The following is a 27,435-nucleotide window of genomic DNA, read 5'->3' as shown; positions in this document are numbered from 1 at the left end:
TCAGCTCCAGGAGGCCCAACAAAACCCACATTTGGTGCACAGAGATACTGCAGGACACTAAAGAAGAGACCTTAAGGGGCATGTGGGTGGCTCAGTCGGTTAAATGTCTGACTCTTGATCTTGGCTCAGGTCATGATCTCATGGTTCCTGAGTTCAAACCCCAAGTCAGGCTCTGTGCTGCCAGTGTGGAATTGCTTGGGATTCTGCCTCCCCCTCTCTCTCTGCCCCTCCCCTGCTTGTGCCCTCTCTCTCTCAAAATAAAACATTAAAGAAAAAAAAAAAAAGAGTGCTTAAAAGCACTCAGAGACAAAAGCACTCAGAGACTACCCACAAAGTAATAAAATATAACACCGATAGCTGGATTTGCAGCAACAGTGGAAGCTGAAAAATGATAGAACACCTTCAATGCATTAAGAAAAGGTAATTTCTTTGCCAACTGGCAATTCAATTGCCAATCTGGAATTTTAAAACCAGCAAAAACACTTTTCAAAATGCGGATGAACTGGACCAAAAAAAAACTCAGTTTGCCACCCAAGACCTCACCAAAGGATGTGCTTCAGGTAGACCATGAAAGATCTCAGGGAAAGAATTATGAGCAAATAATATTTGCTAATTCCAAACAAGCAGTAACATATTATGGAACAATATGCTATCCACATGAAAACCATGAATCTAACACTGTCCACCAAAGACAAATTCCAGGAGGACTAGGGATTTACACAAAGCATTTTAGGAGGCAATGTAAGAGTGTATCTTTAATTATCCCAGAGTTGGCAAGGATCTTCTAAATAAGATTTAAAAAGCCAGTCTGTAAAGAACGATTCATAAAATCTGCCTATGTTAAATCTAAGAATTTCTGTTCATGAAACAAGTGTTTGTTTAAGAAAACATGGATGAGTCCTAAACTGGGAGAAGATGTTTTCATGTAATGGATTACCATCTGGAATATATGAAGAACTCCTCAAATCAGTTCGAAAAGGCCAAACCCCAACAGAAAAATGGGCAAAAAACTTGAACAGGCACTTAAGGGGAAACATACTTTAATTTATTAGTACTCACAGAGATGCAATTAAAACTACCATTAGCTACCATTTCACAAACACTAAACTGGTAAAAAGTCTGACAGGATCAAATGCTGGAGAGAAAGCAGAACAAATCCAACTTCTGTACATCGTTGGTGGGACCAACAATGTGTACATTTATCCGACCCTTCTGAAAAACAATTTATCATCTTATGACCCAGGAGCAGCTCTCCTACATATATACCCATAGCAAGCTTCCAAACCTGCGTGCCAAGCTCTTGAATCTCCTGTGTCCAAGAGTGGGGTGGAATATGAGGAAGCAGGGATGAGGCCATGTGAGTCTCTAAATGTCCCTCGACAGCAGAGTGAATGAACAAACGTGCAGTAATAGTCACTAAGTGGAAACTATTACATAAAAAAAGTAAACCAGAGCTATATGTAATAAAATGGACGAATCCTAGGAACATATGCGTAGATACATACATATATATGTAGCAAAAAAACCACAGTATGATTCCATTTATGTAAAACTTAAAAAAAAATTTTTTTTTTAACGTTTATTTATTTTTGGGATAGAGAGAGACAGAGCATGAACGGGGGAGGGGCAGAGAGAGAGGGAGACACAGAATCGGAAACAGGCTCCAGGCTCTGAGCCATCAGCGCAGAGCCCGACGCGGGGCTCGAACTCACGGACCGCGAGATCGTGACCTGAGCTGAAGTCGGACGCTTAACCGACTGCGCCACCCAGGCGCCCCCATTTATGTAAAATTTAAAACTTGCAGGCTAAACAAATTTTTTAGGGCTACAAATAGGGGTGGTAAAAATAGATTATAAAGAAAAGAAATAACAATCACAAAATTTAGGAAAGTGGTTACCTTTAAGGGAAAGGGAAGGGGGTGGATTAGGGAAGAAGCACCTAAGAGATTCAAAGGTGATCAGCAATGCTCTCTCTTCAGCAGATGTTCACATGTTTTCTTCTATAGGTCCTATGTAAATATTTTATAAATTTGATTTTGTGTTTACCAGTGTGTGTGTGTGTGTGTGTGTGTGTGTGTGTGTGCGCGCACGCGTTTTAAATGGAAGAGCAAAAAATACCACCACCAAGAGGGGAATGGGGGAAAGCGGTTTGGAAACCACAGAAAAGGGTCTGGGGACAGCAATAAGCCTGTATATCATGTTTTCACTATACAGCACTTTTCTGTTTAAGCTTGGGCACCACAAGTGAATTCTCATATTGTTACATAAGTTCTGTAATACTCTCTGTCCCCCCAACCCCCAGTAAGAAGAGGCTTTTTTCCCCCTTCATTTGTGGAATGAAGCATTCCCCTCTGTTACCACTGGAAACTCAATGTCTCTACGGGATGTTCTGCGTAGGCGGGAAATGATTATTTTAAAAGCTGGAGAACATCAAATAATCTTGAATAATGAGGCACTGGAGGAAAGAAAAGCAGTGTAATCCACTAAAAAAAGGGTCAGAGATTTTTCCACACAGATTTCTCATGGAACCCTCTGGCGCATCCCGGCTACTGAGGCGCGGCCCTGCACCCTGGGCGGGGAAGGCAGGAGAGGTCTGCTGGCGTCTGGCGTGGGGCCCCCACAGGTGCTCCTTCATGCAGATGGGACTCTTCTTCCCTGGGCTTCCTGAGGCTGCTCGGCCCTCTTCACCACCTCTTAGCTGGACCTCGAGCACCTCAATTCCACGCTTCCTCTAAATATCTCCACAGCCTTGTTAGTCCGCGGGCATTTCCCTGCCATTCTGCCGGCAGCAAAACGGGACACGATCCCTCTGCGCTTCAAGGCCAAACCACACATCTGAGTGCTCGATGGAGGCTCTGGGTCTCAGTGTGTTTTTCCGAGAAGCAGCAAGTAAAGCCAAACCCGATGGAAGCGCGAGCAGTCCTCTACTTCTGAGCGGCCATCTGCAGAGCAGAAGCTCGGCGCCCTGCAGGCCCGCCTTCCAGAAGCCAACGGGTGCCCAGCCTGTGGCCGCTGTCGGAGATGGCCCAGAAGCTCTCCCAGGCTCGTCTCTCCCTGGGCTCGGCTGACGTGGCCTTCTATCTGTGACAGAGTATCTTTTGCCTTACCTTAGGTGGTAGCCGGTTACTTACTAAACACTCCCCACAACACCCTGGTGTCCTGTAGGGCCGGGGTCAAGGCCCATTCACCTCACTTTCTGCCTCAGGGCTTGGCATCGAGCATCTGTGCGGAGAAGATACTTGACAAATGTCTGCCAAGCTGATTTCCTGTACCGAAAGAAACTATCATCTGGGGACAGGCCATGTAAAAGTATGAACATTTAGACCCAGGACTGTTCGCCAAAGATCAAGAAAGTGAAACTGTGGATAAAAAGTGAAGCACATTTTTACATTCAAATGACAGCAAAAGACATTACGACATTCCTTATCCTCATAAATTAACAGATCAAAATTACAGGACTAGCAGTAGGTTTAGTCATTACTAATCTGAGATGAGCCTAATTCCATGCAGCATCCAGTTAACTGGAAACTGGGCCAAAATTTAACCTCATTTCTTGACTGAAAGTGTGCCCACCAGGAGTGGGGAAATCCAGGAGACTCAAGAGAGTTGTCTGAGTGTTCAACTCTGACATCCTTCACGATAAAGATGCACCTCCCGGGCTACTCCCCTCAATCCTGAGTCCACCCACCAGGCACTCTGTGGACACCAACAGGGAGGTGGGGAGTGCGAGAGACGCGATCCCTGCACAGACAACACGATCGCGTATTGCAGATTATTCGTAGATCGAATAATCACACCAATAAGCACAACTAAGGATGTCGCTACAAGGAGGGTATCCCGTACTCCTTTCCTGGGTTAGGGGCACAGCCAGCCTCTGCGGGGGAGCAGTCAGGCTGTTGGGTCTGCTGAGGCCGGTGGCCCACCTCACCAAATCCGAGCTTCAGGGAAATCCCGGTACAGCATTCACCTCAAAGACCAGCAGCTTCCCGCACCTGGGGCTGTGGGGGTGTAAACCACACGCCAGCGGGCAAGACCCAAGGCAGAGGTCCTTCCCCTTGGACGCGGGCTGGCGCTGACGAGGCCCACACACGGTATCCTAGGTGTTCATCACTAGGGCCCAGGAAGGCTGTTGCAGAGCATGAAAACGATGCCCCAAAAAGGTGAACAAATTTCCGAGGGGCTCCAGCAGCGCGCTTCCGGCTCCCTCCACTCCCAGACCACGGGCACTACTCCTCCTGTAAGCCCCTCCCCGGCGCATGTGAAAAACCAGCCTCAGATGCGGGATGGGATCACAAGGTGCACCTGCCCACACAGGCAGGTGATTGTTTAGCATCTGAATCCCGGGCCGGCCAACTCGTGCGCAGGCCGTGCCAGTCACGACCCGCCCTCACCAAGGCGTGTCCCTGGGCCTGTTTCTGACTGCCGCGATGTTCCAACTCATCTGTCCTCTCCATCTCCCATTCCACGTCCCCATCTTCAAAACACCTAACAGCAGCTGCTCTCACAGGGCGATTCTAGTTCAATGACATAACGCGTACAAAGACACAATTCGAGAACATCTAGATTCATCAACTGAGCCTCAGCGACGGACGCTACACCTGATCCAACGTGATGCAGGTTAGCTTGACGCTGCACCAAAAATAGTTTGCAACCAGTCAGAAGTTTCTCGAAACCTGAACTTTAAGTAGCTTGCTTTGCACGAGGGAGACAAAGCCTCAAGGAAGACTCAGTCAATTCCAAGTCGGAGGGAGGCTGTCAATGAAACTACTGTGAGCAAGCCTGCTAAATAAATCAAGTTAACAGCCCACCGCTCTTACATTATTTTAAACGGTTGTGAAAGTCCCCAGCTTGAAAGCCAATAAACGGAAGAGCAACCAGAACAAATCTTCACGGAAACAAAAGCCAGAAGCCAACTGGCAACTACTCCTGCAACTGGCAGGACCTCAGTCACAGGAAGCGTTTACTCTTGCCATGTGTGGAGACACCTATGTCTTTGCCCACGTGCAGACGAAGGGCCAGAGTGCAAAGAAAAGAGAGAACACGGCAAGGCAAATGGAGGCCTTCCTGAATTTGTTCACACAGGGGATGACCGAGACAGAGAAAAATGGAAGGGGCCGCTGAGTCATGGCAGCCGCTTTAGAAGGTTGAGGATTAGTGTGGAAAGTGCTAAATTCACCTCGGCCACTCAGGACGTTATGAGTTAATCCAGGTTGTCCTATTTTAAGACACAGTGTTGAAATGTGACTGCTCTAATCAAGAAATGAGTTGCACGTGAAAAATGGAAAGGCCATGGCTGAACCGTGTGGCCTGCAGTGCAGACCTGCCGTCTGGAGCCCGGAGCCGGGTCGTCTACACTTGAAGCACGACTGACTCATTAGGTGGTGACAGCTCTTTGGTGGGGCCGCTGTTACACTCCTCAATCCCTCCCTGGTCAGTTCACGCCCAGGAGGGCACTAGCCCCCTTTAATTCCTAAACCACATTAGTTAGTTTTGAAGTAACAGGGACCAAAATGGAGCTTCTATACTCAAGGATTACGAAAAGCTATTTTTGAGGAAGATGATGTTGACTTATGTCTTTATCTTCAGGATATAAAAGTACCTACTGACTCTTTACTGTGTAACAAGTCTTTTACTTACATTTTATCTCTAATCAACACAATCATCTTCAAGGGTAAAACTGATCTCATTTTACAGATGAGGAAAACCTGAGGCACAGCAAGATTAAGTCACAACTTTAAGGTCACACAACAGAAGCGGTAGGGCCAGGATATCCACTCAGAGCCCTGCAAAGCCTGTGTGCTTCGGCAAGAGCACGTCCCAGCGAGGCTTAAGATTAAAGAATCTTGCTTTAATAGGGCTAAGAAACAAACTGAAGATAGTTTCAATGACTGCCTTACTCTGACTGCTGGGTTTAATGAGAATACCGATGATTATAATTAAAACCAAAGACTACTTTTCCCTTCCCTACCAGTTGAAAATCATCTGTAAGCTGCTGCTGCAGGTTAATAAAGGGAGGTCTGCTTGGCACACTGCGGTGGCCACCCTGACATAAATACTTCCTGCACTTCCAAAACCTTCACGTTCTGGCCCTCGGAGACCCCGACAGACCTTGGCACTTACGTACTCTCATGTCCCCGCTCATTAATTTCTTCCTGGAGGCTCAGGACACTGGTGAGGTTGATGACCCTTCTCCGGGGAGTACAAGCTGCTGTCATTTCCTTCCGGGAATCATCTTCCACCATTTCCACATCAGAGCTTTCCCGGGGCCTCTTTCTGTGATGACAATAAGGAACCCAGAGATTACCATTCTTAAAAATTGTGTTTTTAAGTCAGCCAAATTTTGTGTATGCATTTGGAAGAGGGGACAGCTTCTTGTGCTGGCTATGCACGTCTGGGGCGGGGTCCTTGAGCGGGTGGCAGGCCAGCAGGATGGGTCTGTTTTCTAGCATACTGTGTGTCGGCTGACCCTGCGGCCCCAGCAGCCGGCCCTGCACATAGCAGGACTCTGGAGTCACTCGCCCTGTGGGCTGCGGGGCCTGGAGCGTGTGCGCTGACCTTGCCAAGTTTTGCTCGTTCAGTCCTCTATCAGACACGTAGAGTGCCAGCTCTGGGCAGCCACGCACAAGGCAGACAAGGTGACTGCCCTCACCACACTTACTTTCCAGCTCGGGAATCAGAAAGACACAGAAAAAAAGCTCATTTTAAGTAGCAACAAATACTAAGAAGAAAACTAAAAAGGTAACACACTGATGGGGCAGTGAGAGGGCCTCTGGCAAGAGGTGACCTAGAAGTCCTGAGTGCCAAGACGGCAGAGTCTTCCTAGGCCCAGAGCACGGCGAGAGCAAAGGGCAGAAGCTCAGGCAGTTCAGGTCAGCCACAGAGAGGAGTGGCCAAGCACCCCGTGGGACAGGGAAAGCGGGAGGCTGACGGGGAGGCAGGGTGGATGCACCCAAGTGCAAGGGGAAACGCTGGTTTTCAGCTAAGGAGTGACAGTTTCATTCCTGGTTTCAAAAGTTTCTTTTGACTGCTGTGTGGTAAAGAGCTGGTGGTGTTACCTCCCCCGGTGACAAACGGAAACATAATCCTGCCCTGCAGGGCTGCTAAGAGTGTGCATACAGTATCCACCACACGGCATCTTCTCCATAAGTGGCGGCACCCTTATTATTCTCTGGAAACAGCCCTCCAGGTGGTCTTGCCAGACCGACTTGGCAACGGGCAAACTGGAGTCCAGTAACGCGTCCAAATCCCAAAGGCCAATTTAGCACCGGGGTCCTAGTGGCCGGCCATGGTGTCGATGGGCAGCCCTGGGCAAGCACCTGGGTGCCCAGGTGCGGCACCCAAGCCCGCAGGTAAGGAATGTCCGCCTGGGGTCCCAGCGCCGCACCTCTGGAGAGCGTACCGGGTGCATGCTGGGAACGCAGCTAAATGTCAGCTGTTGTTACCGTCCACCCTTCTCCCGCTCTCACCGCCAGCCTGTGGGCTTAATATGAACTGGGAAAATGCATTTTTACTGAGAGGAGTGGAATGAAGGAGAACCCTCTGGATGTTTTAGGGTTGTCTCTAGTCACCTCTGCTATTGGGGCTGTATCAAAATCCAGTACTAAAAATAAAGGATGAATCTTCTGATTTGTTTTTTCTGATGTGTGTTTAACTCACGCTTGGAACAATGGACATTTAAGATATTTCGCAGACTACTGGGTGGGGGACTCTCAAGCCATGGTCAAAGGCAGGGCACTGTCCCACTGGAGTCAGAGGCTGAGTCAGACAGAGAGAAGCTGCAAGCGGTTCGTGAAGTCGAGCCAGAAAGCAGTTTTAAGGGAGAACAGCAGAGGCGAGCCGCTCCTCCCCCCGAGTCCATACCTGGGGTTACCTGGGCTGGAAGGGGGCCCTCTCTTCTCCGACGCTTGCGAAGTCCCCTCTGTTGCACCCCCCTCCAAGCCCTGATTTGTGGCAGCCACTGCAGCAGTCTCCGGGAGTTCGAGCATTTCCTCATCCTGCTGCCTGGCCCTGCCGCTGGAAGCCTCAGGCCCATCTTCTGGGACCACGGCCTGAGGCTGACCGGACAGAGCCTTGCCCACAGGCTGCATGAACGCATCGAGCTTCTGTTCCCGCGAATCCGTGCGGACCATCTGGTGGGCATAGACCTTGTCGCCGCTTCCAGAAGCGGATGAGGGGGGCACACCCATTGTGGACTTAACCACCTCCCCAGAGGGGCCAGCAAGACCTGGGAGTAAAGTCTGGGTCAAAAAAGAAGGTAGCGGATTAAAAACACTTTTTTTTTAAGTAAATAAGATTCCTAGCCACCAAGATCTTTCAAGCTCAGTGGTATTTATGTAATCTGAGATTCCCTTTACGTTTGATGCTGAACTCTTACTGTATTCTATCTTACATGTTTCAATAAAGTAGGATCTATCAGAAAAAAAATATTAAAAAGAGGACAACGGGAAGACTTAGAACATGAACTAACTAAGTCCAGGTTCCAGGGGCACCTGGCTGGCTCAGTTGGTAGAACAAGCCACTCTTGATCTTGGGGTTGTGAGTTCAAGCCTCAAAGTGTAGAGATTACTTTTAAAAATTCTTTAAATAAAAATAAAAAGACGTTCTGGTCCCAAAGTGAAGCAGTACTGGAGAAAGAAGCCAGAACCAGGTAAGTCGTTACAGAGGTAGTTATAACATAGGAGTTCTGACCAGAACTTGAAATTCAACAGATACTCCAGTAAAAAATTCAAAAGTTCAACAAAATCCTTATAATTTTAAAATTGGTTTCAAATGAGAAATATTAGTGTAAAGTTCTCCTATTTTTGTCTTTTTCTTTCCCTGCCATAAGAGGATTTCACTTTTTTATTGTGGTAAAATAAACACAAAATTTCCCACTTAACCATGTTCAAGCATGTAGCTCTGTGGCATTAAGTAGATCACATCACTGTGCAACCATCACCACCATCCATCTCTAGAACTTGTTCATCCACCCAAACTGAAACTTTGTCCCCATTCTCCCCTACTCACCAGCTCCTGGCAACCACTCTCCTATTTTTAAATATACATATTTCCTAGCTCTGTCCACTGGCAAGGACTAAAGTCAATGACCACCCAGCAGCAGTAAGGACCCCTGGACCCCAGATTATAGTCTCTAAATACCATCCCCACTAAAATAAACCAGATTTCCTTGGAGAAATGGCCAATTCCAGAGCTCGGGCTGGGAAAGTACGGAGTGAGCCTACAACATATTCTCTTGCCAGAAACAAGGAAACTATCAAAGACTAATGGAATTGGGTCATAAGGACAAGAGCATCAGCTTGAAGGGGATTTCGTTGGTCGAAGATGGGATAATTTGAGCATCCAAAATAAAAACGACTCTATGGAATTAAACTATATAGCTTTGTTAGCAGTTATGATAAAATACTAAGAGAAAAAGAAAAAACGGGTAGGAAGAGGGAGAGAGAGAGAGAGAGACAGTGAGAGAGGACAAAGTCATTAAACATCACTGCAGATCGCTAGGACACCAACTCATTCCTCTGCACATTGATAATTAAAGAGACAGAATTCAGCATTTACCCTTACTTTCTAGTATGAACTGTATTTCAGGATAACCAAAAAGCTCTAACAAATGAGGGAAAGTTATTGTATACAGAAGAATTACAGTTCAGTAATGTAGAAAAAATGATAAAATGAGAAAATCAATCTTGCAATCCTAGTGAAATAACAGAATCAGGTAATGGTCATCAATGAATGGTGAAACCATTAAGCTAAATATTCATGGAGAACTTAACAACGAAGGAAACAGGCTGTCACCAGCTGAACCCACTGATGAGTCCCATCACCAAAATGCATAACAAGTCAGTATGCGCCTCCTGCTGGGATGTGACCAAAAGTACAAGGCAAACACAAACTGCTTTTTAAATCCGAGTGTAATTATGCTAGTTTATAGGAATTCCCAGTTTACAGGAAATGTGGAGAATTAGAACAAGTTAAATGACACTAAGAAGCAATCAGCCAAACAAAAATGTGCATTATTCCACAGGAAGCCTTTAGAATAAGCTAATAGGAACAACAAAAGATTGTACAGGGATTTTCTACTTTCAAAGAGATGTAAAAGAGATTTAAAGACAGATCAACTAAATACAATGGAACTTAAATGGATACAGATTTGAACAAAGCTACTTTATAAAAGGATCTTTTTTGGACAACTGGGATATCTGAATATGGACTGGATATTAAATGACATTATCATTGTTATGTATAAAAGAACACTGATTATATAAGGAAAAAATATTTAAAATTTTTTTAAACGCATAACGAAGTACTAGGGAAAAAAGTAAATGCATGGAATGTGCTTTAAGGTACTCTTTCCCCTGGGGCGCCTGGGTGGCTCAGTCGGTTAAAGCAGCCGACTTAGGCTCAGATCATGGTCTTGCGGTTCGTGAGTTCAAACCCCACATCAGGCTCTGTGCTGACAGCTCAGAGCCTGGAGCCTGTTTCGGATTCTGTGTCTCCCTCTCTCTCTGCCCCTCCCTTGCTCGTGCCTGTCTCTCTCTCTCTCTCAAAAGTAAATAAACATTAAAAAAATATATTTAAAAAAATATTCTTTTCCCCACCCCCCAAGCCAGAGAGGGAGAGAGAAAACAAATATGGCAAAATGTTGGGTTGTTGAAGTTGGGTGATACGTTCGTGGATAATTTGTGTATTATCCACTTCCATGTATACTTAGAAATATTCGACGAATTAGATAATAAAAAGTCAAATAAAGTAGCAACTCTGCTCAAAAAAACCAAAAAAACCCCAAAAAACCTTTCTTCGTGGACAATATAAAACCTTTGCAACACACACAGGAAAATGAAGTAAATGCAGCTGACCCTTGAACAGAGCAGATTTGAACGCCACGGGTCTGCTTACATGCAGGTTTTTAAAAAAAATTTTTTTTTCAATGTTTATTTATTTTTGGGACAGAGAGAGACAGAGCATGAACGGGGGAGGGGCAGAGAGAGAGGGAGACACAGAATCGGAAACAGGCTCCAGGCTCTGAGCCACCAGCCCAGAGCCCGACGCGGGGCTCGAACTCACGGACCGCGAGATCGTGACCTGGCTGAAGTCGGACGCTTAACCGACTGCGCCACCCAGGCGCCCCTCATACAGGTTTTTTACAGTACAGTATTATAAGTGTATTTTCTCTTCCTTATGATTTTCTTAAAAACCTGAGTTTCTTTTTTCTAGCTTACTTTATCGTAAGAATACAGTACGTAACACATACATAAAATACGTGTTAAATGACTGTTTACGTTATCGGTAAGGTTCCAGTCATCACTAGGCTACTAGTAGTTAAAGGCTTTGGGGAGTCAAATCTTATACACAGATTTGTAACTGCACAGGGGGTCGGCACCCCAACCCCCGCCCTGTCTGAGTTTCGACTGCATTTGCTTCATTTGCTCGCGTAATATCCATAGGAGTGGAAATTAACATAAATACTTCGCAGACAGTAATTTTAAAGTCCAGAAAAGTGAAATACCTTGATGGAGTCGGAACAAGCCCAAGAGCCCCTGGGGTTTGTGATTTCCACACCAAATGGTTTCATTGCAAACCAGGGCTTGTGCTGTAGGCCCTGGGCAGTGTTGTGCAAGGCACAGATGCCAAGCAGGAGACAAAGGATTCTGATTCCCCTCTAGGAGTGGGGCAGCTCTGAGCTGGGACCCCACCACACACAGCAATGCTCCGAGGCCTGTGCCACCGCACCAGCAGAGGCAGGCCGTCTGATCTAGAAATCACTTTCCTTCTGAAGACACACTGGTCAGAAATCTACTTACTGGAAAATACAACGTAAGCCCACTAAATGAATCTGACTCCTGCAAAATAAGGCCAGGAGGAAGAGGAGTTCTTTTCCCAGTGCGGTCACAGACACAGCCCGGGACCTCTGGCAGATCCCTTCCTTGGATCTCAGCTGGGACAGAGCGAGGGGTGGCCCCTCTGGCCCGGCCAGCGTGCTCCTCATCTTCGTGTCCTGCTTTGAGCCCGTCCCCCTGCTCCCCCCCCCCACCCCCAGCCAAGCCCTGTCCGGGTCCCGGCAGTTCCAGATCTTCAACCCTCTGTGAGTGGAGCGACCTCCTCTGCCCAGACCCTCCTCTGCTTCTCCCAGACAGCTGCGGGTCTCCATCGTGCTCCCCCGCAATCCCTGCCCCACTACGACCACAGGATTCTTCATAAAATGGCACATCAGACCTCAGCATAAGCCCCTCAACATGCCAACAGAAATGTCTACGTGGGGGGACCTCTGCAGCCTCCTCTCCCCTCGGCCAGCTCCCCAACGGGCCCACGCTTGGGCTCCACCCTGGCTGCACATGACAGCACCGGGGAAAGCTGTCAACCTACTGATGTGCCACCTTGAGACTGAGCTCTTAGTCTGGAGAAGACCCAGGCAAGGGTGTTTTCTAAGTTTCCCAGGTGATTCTACTGGCAGCAGGGTAAACACTGGACCCTGGAACTTCCATAACCTCAAACACGCATCTTCCTGCCCTCCCGCCCGCCCCCCCCCCCCCGCCCTCAGGCCTTTTCTTCACTGTTTCTTCAGCCAGAAATAACTCTTTTCATTCCTCCTCCCCTTTGCCCATCTCCTTCCTACTCAGCCTTCGGATCCCAGCCTCCGCATCCCTCCCTTCCCTTCCCTGACAGCCCGAGTCCGGGCAGGAGTCCCTCTTTCCCTCTCTCGTGAGATGTACTCTCTAGCAGGCTGGGGCGCCTCTGTGGAGGCAGGAACTGGCTATGGAGCATCCCCTGGCACCCAACGGAGTCCTGCCCACGGCGGGGTCCTCAGTGCACAGTTGCCAGGGGGCAGCCACAGATATAAACCAAGTAACAGTGATGGTTCCCACGTACCACACACTGCTGAGGGCCTCACCCACGCACGCCAGGTGCACCAACCCTCACGGCGTGCGCGTTGCTCTCGCCACTATGGCACTGCGAGGATTTGTGTGTCTGTTACCTCTGCGAGACGTGGGCCTCACGTGGCACCAGGGGCCCACCAAGAGTCACAGGAGATTGAGGGCTGGTTCCCAGGGAGAACTCCCTTCTGCCCACCTGCCACACACACCTTTCGGGTAGCATCGGTAGCAACCTGAGGGGACTCTGCCCAGCCCTCTGTCTGGGCTCCGGGGCGGGGGGCTGCCCCACCGGCACTTATCTCACCGCAGTGCCCATGCCATCTCCCAGCCAGGTGCTTTCCGTGGAGGGTCCTGGGTGAAGCATTCGCCAGCTTGGTGACTTAACAAGTTTTCTGTGAAGTAGGCTCGCAGAAGCCCACTCTCTGCTTGCAGAACCCAGAATAATTAATCGGGAAAGCGTTTCCGTTTCTACAGGTCTGGGGTCTGTTGTGCTTCTGAACACACCCTCGCCACGTGCTGCCTGGAATCACATCATGTCAGAACTGGGAGGGACACAGGACATCGTATTAGCCACCTGTTTATTTTACAGAGGGGAAAACTGAGGCCCCAGACAGCCAGGAGTAGCTGAGAATCCAAAGTACTGGGAAGCTCAGTAATTACAAGAAGGCAAACGGTGCCAGGCTCTGCAGACTTTCACCTACTGCTTGTAACCACCCTCGGATGTGGGGAAGGCCAGTTCAATCCTTACTGAGGGAGACGTGGAGACCGGGGAAGTTAGTCACACAGTGGTGACCCAGGCCTGCCTGACTCTAAGGGCCCTGCTCCTCCTGCTGCCCCCCTGCTTCGCCACTCTGCCCCGTGAATGCGGGATCGGCCTCCTCCTGAACATCCCCAGGGAAGAATGCACGGAACGGTGCCGTATTCTGTTTCAGACAGCCTGTTTTCCTAAGGGGTCGGTCTAAGGTGCCAGATAGAGGCAGACTGTAAATGCAGGCCTCCTGACTCCAGGCCCAGGGCTAACATTCCAAATTTTTTTTTTTAACATTTATTTATTTTTGAGAGATAAAGACAGAGCATGAGCGGGGGAGGGACAGAGAGAGAAGGAGACACAGAATCGGAAACAGGCTCCAGGCTCAGAGCTGTCAGCACAGAGCCAGACACGGGGCTCGAACCCACAAACTGTAAGATTACGACCTGAGCCGAAGTTGGATGCTCAACCGACTGAGCCACCCAGGCACCCTGAGGACTAACATTCTAATACCTTCGTGGTTAGGTTCAAATCAGGAGATGTTACCAAAGGAAAACTACCAAAGCAATCCTTGGAAAGACAGTCTAAAGCAACACGCAGAAGTCTGGGCTCTCCCGTCTGAGAGGGCACACGTTCAGGTGGGGAAGGCACCAGAGCAACAGCCGGATGGAGAGCGCCCTCACCTGGGTGAAGTACATCCTGGACGAGTTGGAGCCCAGGAGCTTGCTCTCAATGTGCTGTTGCACCCGCTCCAGGATGCTGTCCTCGTGTAGGAAGTGAACCTCGTGCTTTGTGGGGTGCACGTTGACATCCACGTTCTGGGGGCTGATCTCCAAACTGGCAGGGGGAAAAGAGAATAGTTACCCCAGCAGACTTGGGAAGGCCAAATGACACAGTAGTCAAAACTTCAAGCTCAAGCCGGAGCGACAGGATTCTCCAGCTGTGCAGCCCCAGGTCACTGACATCATCGTTCTTTGCTGCAGTTTCCTCATTTGTAAAATGGACACAATGTACAGTGGGGATTAAATCTGTGTAAAGCACTTCACACGGACCTGGCACATTAATTCTACGTCAGCTGTTACCATCTTTCCAGAACTAGTGGAACTTCTTACTGAGTGACCTGGGGCAAGTCACTTAACCTCTCTGGATGGGTTTTCTCATCAGTAACCTGTCCCCTACTCACTTCTTGGTATTATGAGGATCAAAACAAGAATACACGAGAGAACTTTCCATCATTAAAATCTAACACAAAGGTCAGTGGAGAGGCTGTGCCAGCTCCAAACCCAGCTTTCATCGTGTGCTCCGCGACCACAATGTGAATCTCTGTCAGTAGAGGGCACTGGAGGGACCCTGGGGGAGGAAGACGGGGACCAGGTAGGGGGCAGTTTCCGTCTGGTTCGGGGACGAGACCTGTTACCCACCTTTGTTTCACCAACACAGTGGCTGGCATGTGGGAGGCGTTCAGTGAGATTCTGCTGCATGAGTGAACACATGCAGGAAAACCGTGCCCTTTACCGTGAGAAAGGACAGAACACCCTTTGGCCAGCGGCGCACGGGACTCACTCAGATGGAGCTACTGGCAAGCCCGTCTCTTTTAAGAGGACGGCAGAAAGGGATTTGCTCCTTGTGACTCTTGGGTGTGGCGTCTGCTGCTACGTTACCTGAGGTACAGGAACGGGTGTGTGTTTTTGGGCAAATAGGCTGCATACACGGTTTCAATGGCTTTTCTTAAGGAAGCTGACTCTACCAGACGATCTAGAAAATAAAAGGAAAGTAACCGGCTCAAAACTGTCCTGAAGGGAGAGGTAACGGGTGCACATTCATACCATGCCATGAAATCACTCAGGAAGAACACTTCGGGAGTGACAGCCACAGCAGGCTCCAGGAAGGCCGCTTTTACGTGTGGCCGTGTCTCACTATGGGCTTGGGGCTCTCTCCGCTCACCCACGTCACAGATACGCGGGAGGGTGGTCAATTCGGCCTGCCCGCTTCCCTTCCCTCGGTCTGCCCGGGCGGACTACCTCGCTGGGCACAGTGGGCAGTGAGCCATCGGCTCTCAGACTCTTCATGCTGCAACACAACACGCTGGCCGCCTATCGCAGGTACCACAGGAGACAATACGCTGGTGACTAGGTAAACTCTAGTTCCGAGTGCTGAGCACCACAAGAGAGGTGTGTGCTAAGTGGTGGGAGGAGAGAGCAACCGATTCTGCCCGGGTACCTGGTGTGGTGGGGGGCAGTGTTCCAACAGTGGGGTGTCCCAACTGAGCGATGAGAGCAAGAAAGTTTTCTGGACACTTTGGGCAGTACGGATAGCTGAATGTACATTTAAGGTAATTTAGGAAATGAGGCAGGTTGGAAGGGGGTGGATGGAAAACACCAAAAGATGGGAGAGGTAAGACAAAAACCAGAGGAAGATCTATTTTCACAAAACACAGCCTTCCTTTCTCCCCCGACAGGTGACCCGCTGGTGACCTGTTCTTCTGGGTCGGTGTCGCGAAGACAGGTCCCGTGGTTTTATTTCTAATGAGAAGAGAGGCTGTGATCTTATCAATGAAGAGACCGTTCTTCTCTGAGTGCTCAGCACCCCTGCAGCCCCTCAACAGTGTTGCTGTACTTGGGGACATGTGCCCTGAGCACACGGGCCTGGGGCAGGTAGGGGCACCTGAAAGGGGACGGTCAGAGTCCCTCTGCTGTGATTTCTGGACTGGAGACACATTGAGGGAGTGTTCCTTGTCCCACCACCCGAGTGAGAGCACACACTGCAGAGATAACCCGATGATACACCTACAGGTCTGACCTCTCTGCTTCTGGGAACCTGGTATCATGACCAGGCTGCTAACACTGATGCACAGCCCGTGCGGTGAACAGCTCACCAGAAGCACAGACGTGAGCTACGCACGTGGCACTTACACGGATTTCTGCTGGCCTGTTCGGTAGCCAACACATGTGTTAAAAAGCAGCGATTCTTCATGGTTGGGAAAAACAAATGAAAAATACTTCTGAGCTTTGATAAAAGCAAACTTTGTTACACATCAGGCTTAAGTCCTTCTTAATAAAGTAGGAAAAAACCCTACTATTATAGATCAGTTTAACAGAACGTGTCTATGAAATATTGACTCTCTCTTCGCTGTTCTATATGGCTTTGAAAACTGCTGTAAAACATGTACAATCTAGGGGCACCTGGGTGGCTCAGCTTCTGAGTCTTGATTTCAGCTCAGGTCATGATCTCACACTCATCAGACTGAGCCCCAAGTTGGGCTTTGTGCTGACAGTGTGTAGCCTGCTTAAGATTCTCTCTCTCCCTCTCCCTCTCTGCCCCTCCTCTGCTCATGCACTGTCTTTCTCTCAGAAAAAAACCCATGTATAATCTGGGACATTTATAGCTGGTTATCATTATAAATGGAACAAAGGAATATACCATTTTCAATGGCAAGCAAACAAAACTGTAATTGTGAATTGCTTTAAACAAGAAAGGTAAAGGATCTATATGATAAAAATGGTAAGTGCTGGGGCGCCTGCATAGCTAAGTAAGTTGAGTGTCCGACTCTTGATTTCGGCTCAGGTCAGGATCTCACGGGTCACTGAGATTGAGTCCCATGTAGGGCTCTGCACTGACAGCACAGAGCCTGCTTGGGATTCTCTCTCTCTCCCTCTCTGCCCCTCCTCTGCATGTGTTCTCTCACTCTCAAAATAAATAAACATTTAAAAAACGGTAAGTACCAAACAAATGGAATGATGCATCTCAGGTTGGAAAATTAAAAACCAAATCAGACACATTTCTAGTTCCCCTGTCAGTCTCTCAAAACCATATAATATGCAATTAAGTAAAAAGCAGCAGAATGCAAAACAGTTATTTACTTAACAAGTAGTGATCATGTAAACAATATGCCTGCAGAGAGATAAAGAGTGGAGAGGAAATTCACAAAAATCCAAATTCATTAGCTAATTTCCTCCTTGATTTCTGGTACTGCTCACTGTATCATAAATAAGTCATTCTCTAAAAAGAAAAATCGCAAGGGACTTTGCTAATGACACCCAAGGTACCCCTCTCCTTGTGTCCTGCTGTGCAATTCAAACAGTGAATCTTGATCTCGAGAGAGAACAAACATCTGCCTGGGGTCTGCTTATGAGGTTCTGATGCCAGCAGATGAGGAAGCTGTTCGGACTCACGGGTCTGTGTTGCCCTCTCCCGGGCTCCCTCTCAAAGGCAAGCATCAAGAGGCCTCTGCAACAGCCAGCCAGCGCTGAGCACATATCCGAGGGCTGAACAGGCGTAGGCCAGAAATTATGAACACCTCCTTACCGAGCCACACTTCAGCAGGAGGGTTCCCTGTGTGTAATCGAACCTGTGGATTAGCAATTTTTCCATGGTCCCATAAAATTCCCTGCAGACATGGTCCTTTTCCACTTACGGTTGATGAAGAGTAAGAAGATACACTTCTTCACGGAGTAATTTGCATTGGATATAAAGCCATTCATTTTGAAGGCTAGGGTTTTATCCTCACACCCGACTTCTATCAGTTCTCTGGTTGGAAAAAAGAAATTCTGAGGCTTTTGAAGATAATGGAAAATTCAAACAGTATAAAAACTCAGAGCGGGAAAATGAGGGCTCCTTCCCATAAATTAATTCTGCCAAATAAGGACCCAGAGACTTGGTTTGTTGAGGTCTTCTGGGCCCACACATCCATGCATGTGTCCAACCACCCACTCACACATCCGCCTGTCGTCCATCCATCTACCCACCTGCCCACCCAGTCACTGTTTTCAAGCACTTATGTTATATGCCAAGCACTGCCCTGACTGCTGGGACATAATCACAAACCTTAAGCTCCGAGACCTTGTTTTACTGAAACTCTTATGTATCTTAGTAACTAAGTCCCAAAGACAAAACTCCAAAAAGACTCATTTCTACTGAACCTCTTACTATATGAATAGCACCACAATGGGGATGTTCCTCAGAGCTGTGCTCATGGGGAGGCGGGTTAATAAGGAAGTCTCTGCCTCACTCATCTCTGCCTGCTGGTTCCTCTGCCTGGAAAGCTCCTATTGATAGCCAGCTAACTCCTCCATATCCTTCGTGCCAGGGCTTAACCTCATCAAAGAAGTACCTAACTCTATCACTCTCCTTGACCCCAAGAGATTCTCCTGTTGTGCCTTATATTTTTCCTTTGAGACATCCAGCATGACCACTCATGAATGGCATAATTATCTCATGTGTCTTTCCAACTAGGTATGAGTCCTCGGAGGGCAAGAAGCATTTCTGCTTTACGCCCTACTCTGTTTCTCAGCGCAGCGCCCAGCAATTAGTAGGCACTCGTGAGGCATTTGCTGAGTGTATGCTAGAAGCTGTCATGTAGTAACTCTGAGGCTGTGAGCAGAAAATACAGCTTGTGCTGTTTCTCCCACACAATAAACCAGCAAATCTTTTCTTCCCCCAGATATCTCAAGAGGCTGGTATTCTGGAAACACGCTTTCGGGAACAGCTGCTCTGTGGGATTTCTAATCTCTTGTAGTCCCTAGGAATCTCGTAACGACTAATTCTGAGTCTTCAAATATAATAAAGAAACTCATAAAAGTTTCCTTGTACAATAGGGTTCTCCCTCTGCTCTAAGAACACAGTTAAAAGACTTAATTCATTAACAGTAAGAGAAGGGTAATTAAAAGCAAGTTGACTGTTCCCTAGTTTGGAACTTGGTTTTGCTCAAAGAATGAATAATTTGTCCTTTCAAGTAGAAAACTGGGCTCTGGGACTACTGTTGCTGCTCCTAAGATCTTTGGAAAAAGTGAAGTCAGGGTCTGTCTTCTCCATCGGTGTGTGGCCTGCATCTGGAGCATGCGTGGCACACAGCAGGCTCCTAGCATTTCTCCCTCAGTTGATGACACAGGCACTTTGGGCTTGGCAGAATCCTGAGGTCTAGCCAGGACTCTTTCCTTGACAATGTAGACTTGGTAACATTTACAAATCTGCTTTCCACCAGACAGGGAAGTCTTTAAGGACAGGAAATATTTTGTCTTTACATCCCTAACTTCTGGCACAAAGCCTAGAATATGGGAGGCAATTAATAAATGCTGAATGATCACAAACAAAGTCCCAAAGTGATGTTAAGGGAAATATCAGGAAAAGAAGGAACATTAGAAAATGAAAGAATTCTACTACCCTATAAACATTTTAAAGACAGAGACTAGAGAGAACACACTGATTGACAGCCAGAGCCTCTAGGAGATAACATGCACCCAAGAAGTGTGGATTCCATGAAATAATGACTCCAAGAACGAATCTGAACCATGCAAAGAAGCCTGCATATTTCATTAAAGCAAACTCTTAAGGCAGGTACTACCTTGACAGATTCCAAAATAATGTGAAAAATAATAAACCAAGACGTGGAATGCAGATTTCTTAAAATATGAATTATCAACATACCGGCTAACAGCATTTCCAAAGATGGAGCGAATATTGTCTACAGTCGTGGCACTGGGCAGTGTTCTAATGTCAGCCACTGTCTCGCCTTGCTGATAAACAGAGCAGAAGATACGACTTACTGTCTCACAGCTGTGAATGAAACATCCCAACCTTACCTCCACAGGTGAACTCTTAAAAACCAAAAACATCCCTTTTTCTGATACAAAACCGACACTTACTTTTTTAACTGAGAAACCAATGCCTGAATTGTGTATTGAATACCTGGCAAAGAAAGACAACAGAACAGTAAGCAGCAAGAAATCGCCTAATGCACAATATAAGGCAGAACCCCCTTTTGGTTAAATAAATTGGTGGGGTTAAGTGATTTAAACAAAGATATAGACAGTCAAGAATATCTCCATATGTCATATTTTACCCACAGGAAAATAAGCCAGCACAAACATCATGGAGACAATCAACGCCAAATGTGGCAGAATCAAACAAAAACCAGGGTTGTTTGCTTTTACAGGGTGCTGAGTAGATGCAGGGGTACTTTAACACACTCTCCTCCTTGCCTACAGCATTACTACCCCAGACCCAACAGGTCTAGGTGCTACATCTTGAGAACCTGGCCTTTACAACTCCTGAACTCTTATTCTCTCTCAGAGCCCTTCAAGACACCCCCCCTCCTCATTCGCTTTCTCCTTGGCCCCCGGCCCTGCTCCAGCATCTTCCAGCCTTTTCTCAGCTGGCTGTTATTTATTTATTATTCCTCCTCCCATGGACCCCATGAACCGAAGGACTGTGTCTAGCAAAATGCATTTATTCAGCTAACAACTAGGAATTCACTTGACCACACCGAGAACCAAAACAGCCAACCAGAACTCTCTTATTTCCAGGGATAATATTTTGATGCTGCTTGTACAACGCCAGGGAAAAGCAAAGACACCTGAAGTATAAGTCCGTTCCACTTTATTAGGAGTGTATGTTTTATTCATTTTGGAGTTTTGAGAAATACTGGAAAACAGTTAACCGATCTCTGCTACAATTCAAGGACATGCAGGCTTGGCGAGCCCATGCTGAATCCACTGAACCAGCAGATGAAGTAAGTCTACAGCGGACATAATGTTCTCTTCACCTGCCCTGCCTTTCACTTTCTTCTTTTAAGAGCCCCTAGCTTTCCTCTGGGAAACTACCTCTTCCCCATTCCATCTGATAGACCCTTAGACTGCCAATCAAGGAATCTCCCACAGACAGGAACGCATGATGGGGTACCCAGGCCCTGCCAATCAGATGTACTCTCCAAGGAAACAGATGCTTGAGTAGAGACGGGAAAAGAACGAAAACAACTGCAGCAGGGCCACTAGAAAATTCGAAGCCACCCTGGTTCTCGTGTCTTCCCCAGGGAGCAACTACTGACACTTGTTGCCACTTGGTGAGTCACTCCCAGCCTTCCCATAAATTTCTCTTAGGCTCAAGTCAGCTGGAGTTCGTCTGTTTTGCTTTCCACCAAAGAACCCTCACCGATTCAGAGACCAACTGCTCTCTCCTGGGAGATGAGAGAAAGCCCAGAACTGGCAACCAAACCTTGATCAGAAACCATCTGTAGGCTAAAACACAGCGTACTCTTTTCCATCTAGCTCGGAAACGGTTCTCAATTTATAAGCAGGGGAACACATTTCTTTGGTGAGACACCTCAAAGAACCACTCCCAGATTTTGGACTGTACCTGCCAACAACTTCCAAAATTTTCCCATACTCTTCACTCGGATTTTTTAAAGCTTTCCTCCTTGTGGATATGTTGTAAAAGAGATCTTCCACCTGAAAAGAAGATTTTTTTCTTGTAAATTCACAGAAGTACATGGAAATGAAGACCCAAGCTATCCACCTAAAGCTGGCTAGCAGAGAATCAAACTGTACTTACCAATAGTACAGTTCTAAGCACTGACTGGGGAGGGGGCAAGAGATAAGCCAGCCTTAGCAAACAAAGGAAATAAAAGAGATTTTTCCTGCTTCTCATTTCATTCACTGATTCCTCAAATAGGTACTGGGGGCTTTCTCTACAACAGGCTCTTTGCTTTGTGCTGGGAATACGAAGATAAATAAAGCACAGTCTTACCCACAATAGCACACAATTCAGCGGGGCAAACATGTAAATTTACAAATAACTGTACTATCATATGGCATCCAAACGTATTTTTCGAACTAAGAATAATAATAAAATTTCTGAGATCATTTGGGCTTCTTGGAAATCACACTGTGGTCACCCTGGATACAGGATCTGTCTTAACATGCACTTAGAAGCACACATTCATTTCTGCCTCCTGCCTGCTGTACAAGTCTAGGGCTAGGAGCCTTCAGGGAAATGTGCCTTAGCTGGGACTGGAGGTGGAAGATGGCATGCATAACCTGACAGTGGAGTGGTTTACGGGATCACACAATGGGAAGAGACCAAATGTGGCACCACAGAAAAAGACAGCATACTAGACTTTTTCTGATGAATGATACAATCATATTCCTCAAACAACCTCTGAGTGGGCAGATATTCTTTGTTCCATTTGATAGTTGGGAAAAGCAAGGTTAAGGGACATTAAACAACTTGCCTCTGGACACACAACCATTGAGTTGCAAGACTGAGATGACACTCTTCACTCGAGTCTTTCCGGAACTGAGTTCAAGGTCCTCTCAATGCCAACTACCTTGCCATTCATTTCTGCCATCCCCATAAAAAAAGATGCAGGGAGTACACAGGCTGCCATGCCACAAAAGCCAATAACCACGCCTCTTGTTTAGACAGTAATTATCTGCTGTTTCTTTTAACTAGCAAGACTTCATTTTATTATTGCTTTGGAAACTCAAGAGACAATATTATTCCTTATTTCAATATTTATGCAGCGCTCTTTTTCAGCAACTTATACTCTCCTGTGCCGTTCGTACCGTAATCTGGGTCCCCTGATTGCCTGCACATGGTTTAGGAGGAGCTGTCAGCTTTCCATCTGAGTAACTTGCTCTTAAAAGAAAATAATAAGAGATTATTAATATCCAACAGAAGCAGAATACTTATCCAAATGTAAAAAAGAAAATTATACAACAACAGATTAAAATATAGCCATATTATTAGACTGTCACTTTAAAAAAATTTTTTTTAACGTTTATTCATTTTTGAGAGATACAGCACAAGCTTGGGAAAGAGAGGGAGACACAGAATCCAAAGCAGGCTCCAGGCTCTGAGCTGTCAGCACAGATCATGGCACGAGCCGAAGTCAGATGCTTAACCTACTTAGCCACCCAGGTGCCCCTATATATTGTCTTAATTACGATTTCTTTCTTTGTTTTTCTACTATTCCATTATTCCAATTGGATACGAAAGAAAGAAAAGAAAGAAAAGAAAGAAAAGCAAGAAAGCAAGAAAGCAAGAAAGCAAGAAAGAAAGAAAGAAGGAAAGAAAACCCTATTCTAGCAAACGTTGCTTTTTAGTTCCTGAGTTTTGTTTTGTTTTTTATTTTGAGAGAGAGAGAGACAGAGCAACAGGGTAGGGGCAGAGATGGAGGGAGACAGAATGCCAAGCGGGCTCCATGCTGTCAGCACAGAGCATGATGCAGGGCTCAAACTCACAAACCATGAGATCATGACCTGAGCTGAAATCAAGAGTCGGATGCTTAACCGACAGGGCCACCCAGGCATCCCAGTTCCTCAGTTTCAAGCTATAATGCAAATTGCTTATGGTGAGAGTAAAATGTCTTCAGTAATTCTGTAATCATTCATGGAGGGGCCATCGCACGACAGACCTGCAGAGGCCCTGGTAATAAAGAAAGGCCCTGGAGAACCCTCAATCTAGGGACAGACTTTTCCCTAAAGTGTAGAACACTGTCCTAAGTGATCTGGAGAAGGAAACATTCAGCTTGGGGTCAGGAAGGGGGGTGAAAGCATCACAGAAGGGATGACAATTCATCTGGGCTCTAGGGAGGAACAGTTTCAGGGAGAAAGCAGGGAAGACCATCCAGGAAGAGAAAAACATAAAAGCTCCGAAGCTTTAGAACACATGGCAGCTGGGGACTGGTGGAGAAAAGAGGCTGGAAAGGTGGATGGCAGGCACAGTGGGAGGGTGTGCTATTTAGGGATCGCTCTGGATTTTATCCTAGTATGTAAGTTGGGGGGGGGGGGGAATCACTGGAGGTCCCAAGCAGGAGCGTAACATAATTCCAGAGGTGAAGAAACAGAGTTTGTGTCCCAGTCTATTTTAGGAAGACATTAATTTGTGAGAAGGAATTCTGATCATATCAGTGCACGCAGATCCTAGGGCAAGTCTAACGCACAAAGAGTCAAACTCTCCCAGCAACAGGGCTGCATACTCTGGAATGCCCCCTTTCCCATTACGCTCCACATCTCTCTGTTGAGGACTGAGAAACAGGCAGAACTGCCATCGTTAGGGCTATTTTTTCTGTGTTAATTATGAACAATCTGTAGGATTAAAAAAATTTCTTTTTACCGTCCCCCTGGATCGGGTACTCCTACCTGTCTCCCACGAGTAAGTGGCGAGTGCTTATAAAAACAAAGATGTAACTCTGATTCCTCAAATCCTGTTTTTGTTCTGTTCCAAGGCTGTTTGTCAGCCTCTGAAAACTGCATCGGCACAACAGAGAGCCAGTGGCCACCTGTGGAGGGCAAGCCAGCACAGGCATGCACCTGTGGCGGGGAGCTGCTAGCTCACAAGCCAGCAAAGGAACCGTGAGCCTCCAGCACCCCAGCCACAGACCTGTAATCAAAGTAATAACCTACTACAGGGCACGGGAGCAGAAGAACATCCACATCTGCCACCTACTTAGAATACATCTGTGTAACAGAGTTTGTAGGCACTTCTAATGCGTCACATCTTATCTGTTAAGAATCCATAAATAAGATTATTACCTAATAATCATCCCTCTGGATTATCAACTAATCCAGAGAGGAAAGAAAACTTACTCAAAATCTTGGTCAAAAAAGGTGACACTAGTGTTTAGACAGGGTTACTTTGAAATCTAGGCATAAAAGCACGTTTCAGGATGAATATATGAATAAAAGCAGCCTACCCCATACCTGTATGCGCACTTTGCATCAGCTGTTTTGGTTGTAATAGTAACGTGAGCCACGTGGCTGATGCTGGCCAAAGCCTAAGGAAGAAGAAAAAAATGGGATGAAAGAAAAACTCACTGCTGGGTCACCCACTGTCACCTCATTACCGAGAAAGGTGATCTAAATCTAAATTTCCCCTTCCACTTTGTATTAACAAATGGCAACGATGAGCATTTTCTGCTCACTCACTTTCATGACCTGTAAAAAAAGGGATATCAAATTGAACTTGTGGCATATTACTAGAACAGGGGGAAAATATATATTAGAAGTCCAAAAGGAAACACATCAGAGTATTTACTTTAAATCCAGTATAGCTAACATACAGTTCTTCGTTAATTTCAGGTGTACATTATAGTGACTCAACAATTATGTACATCACGATAAGCATACTCTTCATCCCTTTCACCTATTTCACCCGCCCCTCCCCCGCTTTTGGTAACCCCCCGTTTGTTTTCTTTGTTTTCTACAGCTAAGAGTCTGTTGTTTGGTTTGTCTCTCTTTTTTTTCCCTTTGCTTGTTTGTTTTGTTTCTTAAGTTCCACATATGAGTGAAATCATACGGTATGTCTTTCTATGACTCACTTATTTCGCTTAGCATAATACACTCCCGCTCCATCCATGTGGTTGCAAAGAAACACACCAGGGTACTAACGTGTCAGCAGCAAGTGCGCTCCGGCAGCAGAAGTGCAGGCATGCTTAATAATATTCTCAATAATTTGCCTCCCAACAATTTGAAAAGTTGCCTTCAGAAACGGGAGCACTCCAAGTAGATAATGTCGCATACTGGTACACAAAACTGTTTTCAAAACTTATGTGTTTAGAAATGTGAATTTAGGGGCGCCTGGGTGGCGCAGTCGGTTAAGCCTCCGACTTCAGCCAGGTCACGATCTCGCGGTCCGTGGGTTCGAGCCCCGCGTCGGGCTCTGGGCTGATGGCTCAGAGCCTGGAGCCTGTTTCCGATTCTGTGTCTCCCTCTCTCTCTGCCCCTCCCCCGTTCATGCTCTGTCTCTCTCTGTCCCAAAAATAAATAAACGTTGAAAAAAAAAAAAAAAAAAAAGAAATGTGAATTTAAGGTTATGAAATTGAGACACAACAAATTTTTTGAAAATGACCACTCCCCACCCCTCCCCTCAACCTTGTCACCAAGACTGGTTTCCTAGCTCACTGGAACCTGTTTCTCCTTTCTCAAGGGCATCAAAGCACATAAAAATGCAACCAGCACTGCAATGGGGTCTGTGTGACAGCATCTCGGAAGACAGTGAACACGCAGCCTGTGGCAGGTTCAGTTCATTCACGAGGAACATGGCTCAGGCTCCGAGATTACCAGGTCCTGGCTGGGTTTCCCTAGTTGACGTAACTGAGGTAATTTTCATCATGTCAGATGTAAATGATTTTGAGAGCTGCATAAGGCGGACACGAAATATATAGAGTATGTAGCACAACAGTACATAATGCCAGAAAGACAGCATGCCATTGGCAGAGGTTCTGCTGCTTTAGGGGCTTTCGCACCAGAAACGGAGCAGGAACAGACTCTGAAGTCAAACTGCCAGGGTTCAATCCCCCGCTCGTCACTTTCTAGCTGTGTGCCCTGGCCATGTTTGTTTCTTTCCTTTCCTTTCCTTTCCTTCTTTCTTCCCCCTTCCCCCTTGATTTTTTTTAAGTAATCTGTACACCCAACGTGGGGCTGTCCTCATAACCCTGAGATCGAGAGTCACGCACTCCACCAACTGGGCCAGCCAGGCGCTCCTATTAATACTTCAGAAGGGGCAGTTTCCTCAGATGTAAAACAGGGTAGTAACAGAACCTAGTCTACAGAGCTACTGTCAAGAGTTAATGCATACAAAGTGCTGAGAACCAGGGAAAGAACACATAGAAATCCCTCATTAAATCCTCCTTGTTTTTAAAAAAAAAAATTTTTTAATGTTTATTTTTGAGAGAGATGGGGGGAGGGGCAGAGAGAGAGGGAGACACAGACTCCAAATCAGGCTCTAGGCTCTGAGTTGTCAGCACAGAGCCTGATGTGGGGCTCGAACTCATGAACCATGAGCCGAAGTCAGATGCTTAACTGACTGAGCCACTCAGCGCCCCAATCTTTCCAGTTTTAATTACAGTAAAATAAAAGCCCAAAGATCTTCTCCAGCTAGGCTAAGGCTCCAGGAGGCCATGGGCTTAGGAACTGACGCAGGAAGTTGCAAAGCCACAACAGAGCTGCTTTCCTAGGACTTTACCAGAAGCACACTTAAAATCAGGGCTGCCTCAGGGTAAACAGTATGAAATTGCTTCTATCTGGAATAATTCGGGGCTCAC

The 27,435-nt window shown here is 46.8% G+C and overlaps 1 protein-coding gene across 2 annotated transcripts in view; it reads right to left on the bottom strand.

Annotated features, from left to right (window-relative positions):
- The window catches only part of MLH1 (mutL homolog 1), a 48,821-nt gene that overhangs the window by 14,214 nt on the left and 7,172 nt on the right, over positions 1-27,435 (bottom strand). For both annotated transcript variants that reach the window (XR_006965737.1, XM_047099945.1), the window contains exons 4-13: positions 25,094-25,167; positions 22,955-23,027; positions 21,747-21,838; positions 20,258-20,300; positions 20,040-20,128; positions 18,031-18,143; positions 15,278-15,371; positions 14,300-14,453; positions 7,860-8,236; positions 6,124-6,272 (exon numbers count right to left, since the gene is read on the bottom strand). Coding sequence is in view for 1 of the 2 variants with exons in the window: in XM_047099945.1 (XP_046955901.1) it covers positions 6,124-6,272; positions 7,860-8,236; positions 14,300-14,453; positions 15,278-15,371; positions 18,031-18,143; positions 20,040-20,128; positions 20,258-20,300; positions 21,747-21,838; positions 22,955-23,027; positions 25,094-25,167 (1,258 nt within the window). In the remaining variant the exon portion in view is untranslated. The remainder of the gene's footprint in view (positions 1-6,123; positions 6,273-7,859; positions 8,237-14,299; positions 14,454-15,277; positions 15,372-18,030; positions 18,144-20,039; positions 20,129-20,257; positions 20,301-21,746; positions 21,839-22,954; positions 23,028-25,093; positions 25,168-27,435) is intronic.

This window comes from Lynx rufus, unplaced genomic scaffold (assembly GCF_022079265.1).
Source record: "Lynx rufus isolate CCGP_SWC_20201006 ecotype Redwood Valley unplaced genomic scaffold, mLynRuf1.p SCAF_5, whole genome shotgun sequence".
NCBI classification, from domain to species: Eukaryota; Metazoa; Chordata; class Mammalia; order Carnivora; family Felidae; genus Lynx; species Lynx rufus.
Note: the sequence above shows the minus strand (reverse complement) of the source record. Positions and strands in the feature narration are given on the sequence as shown.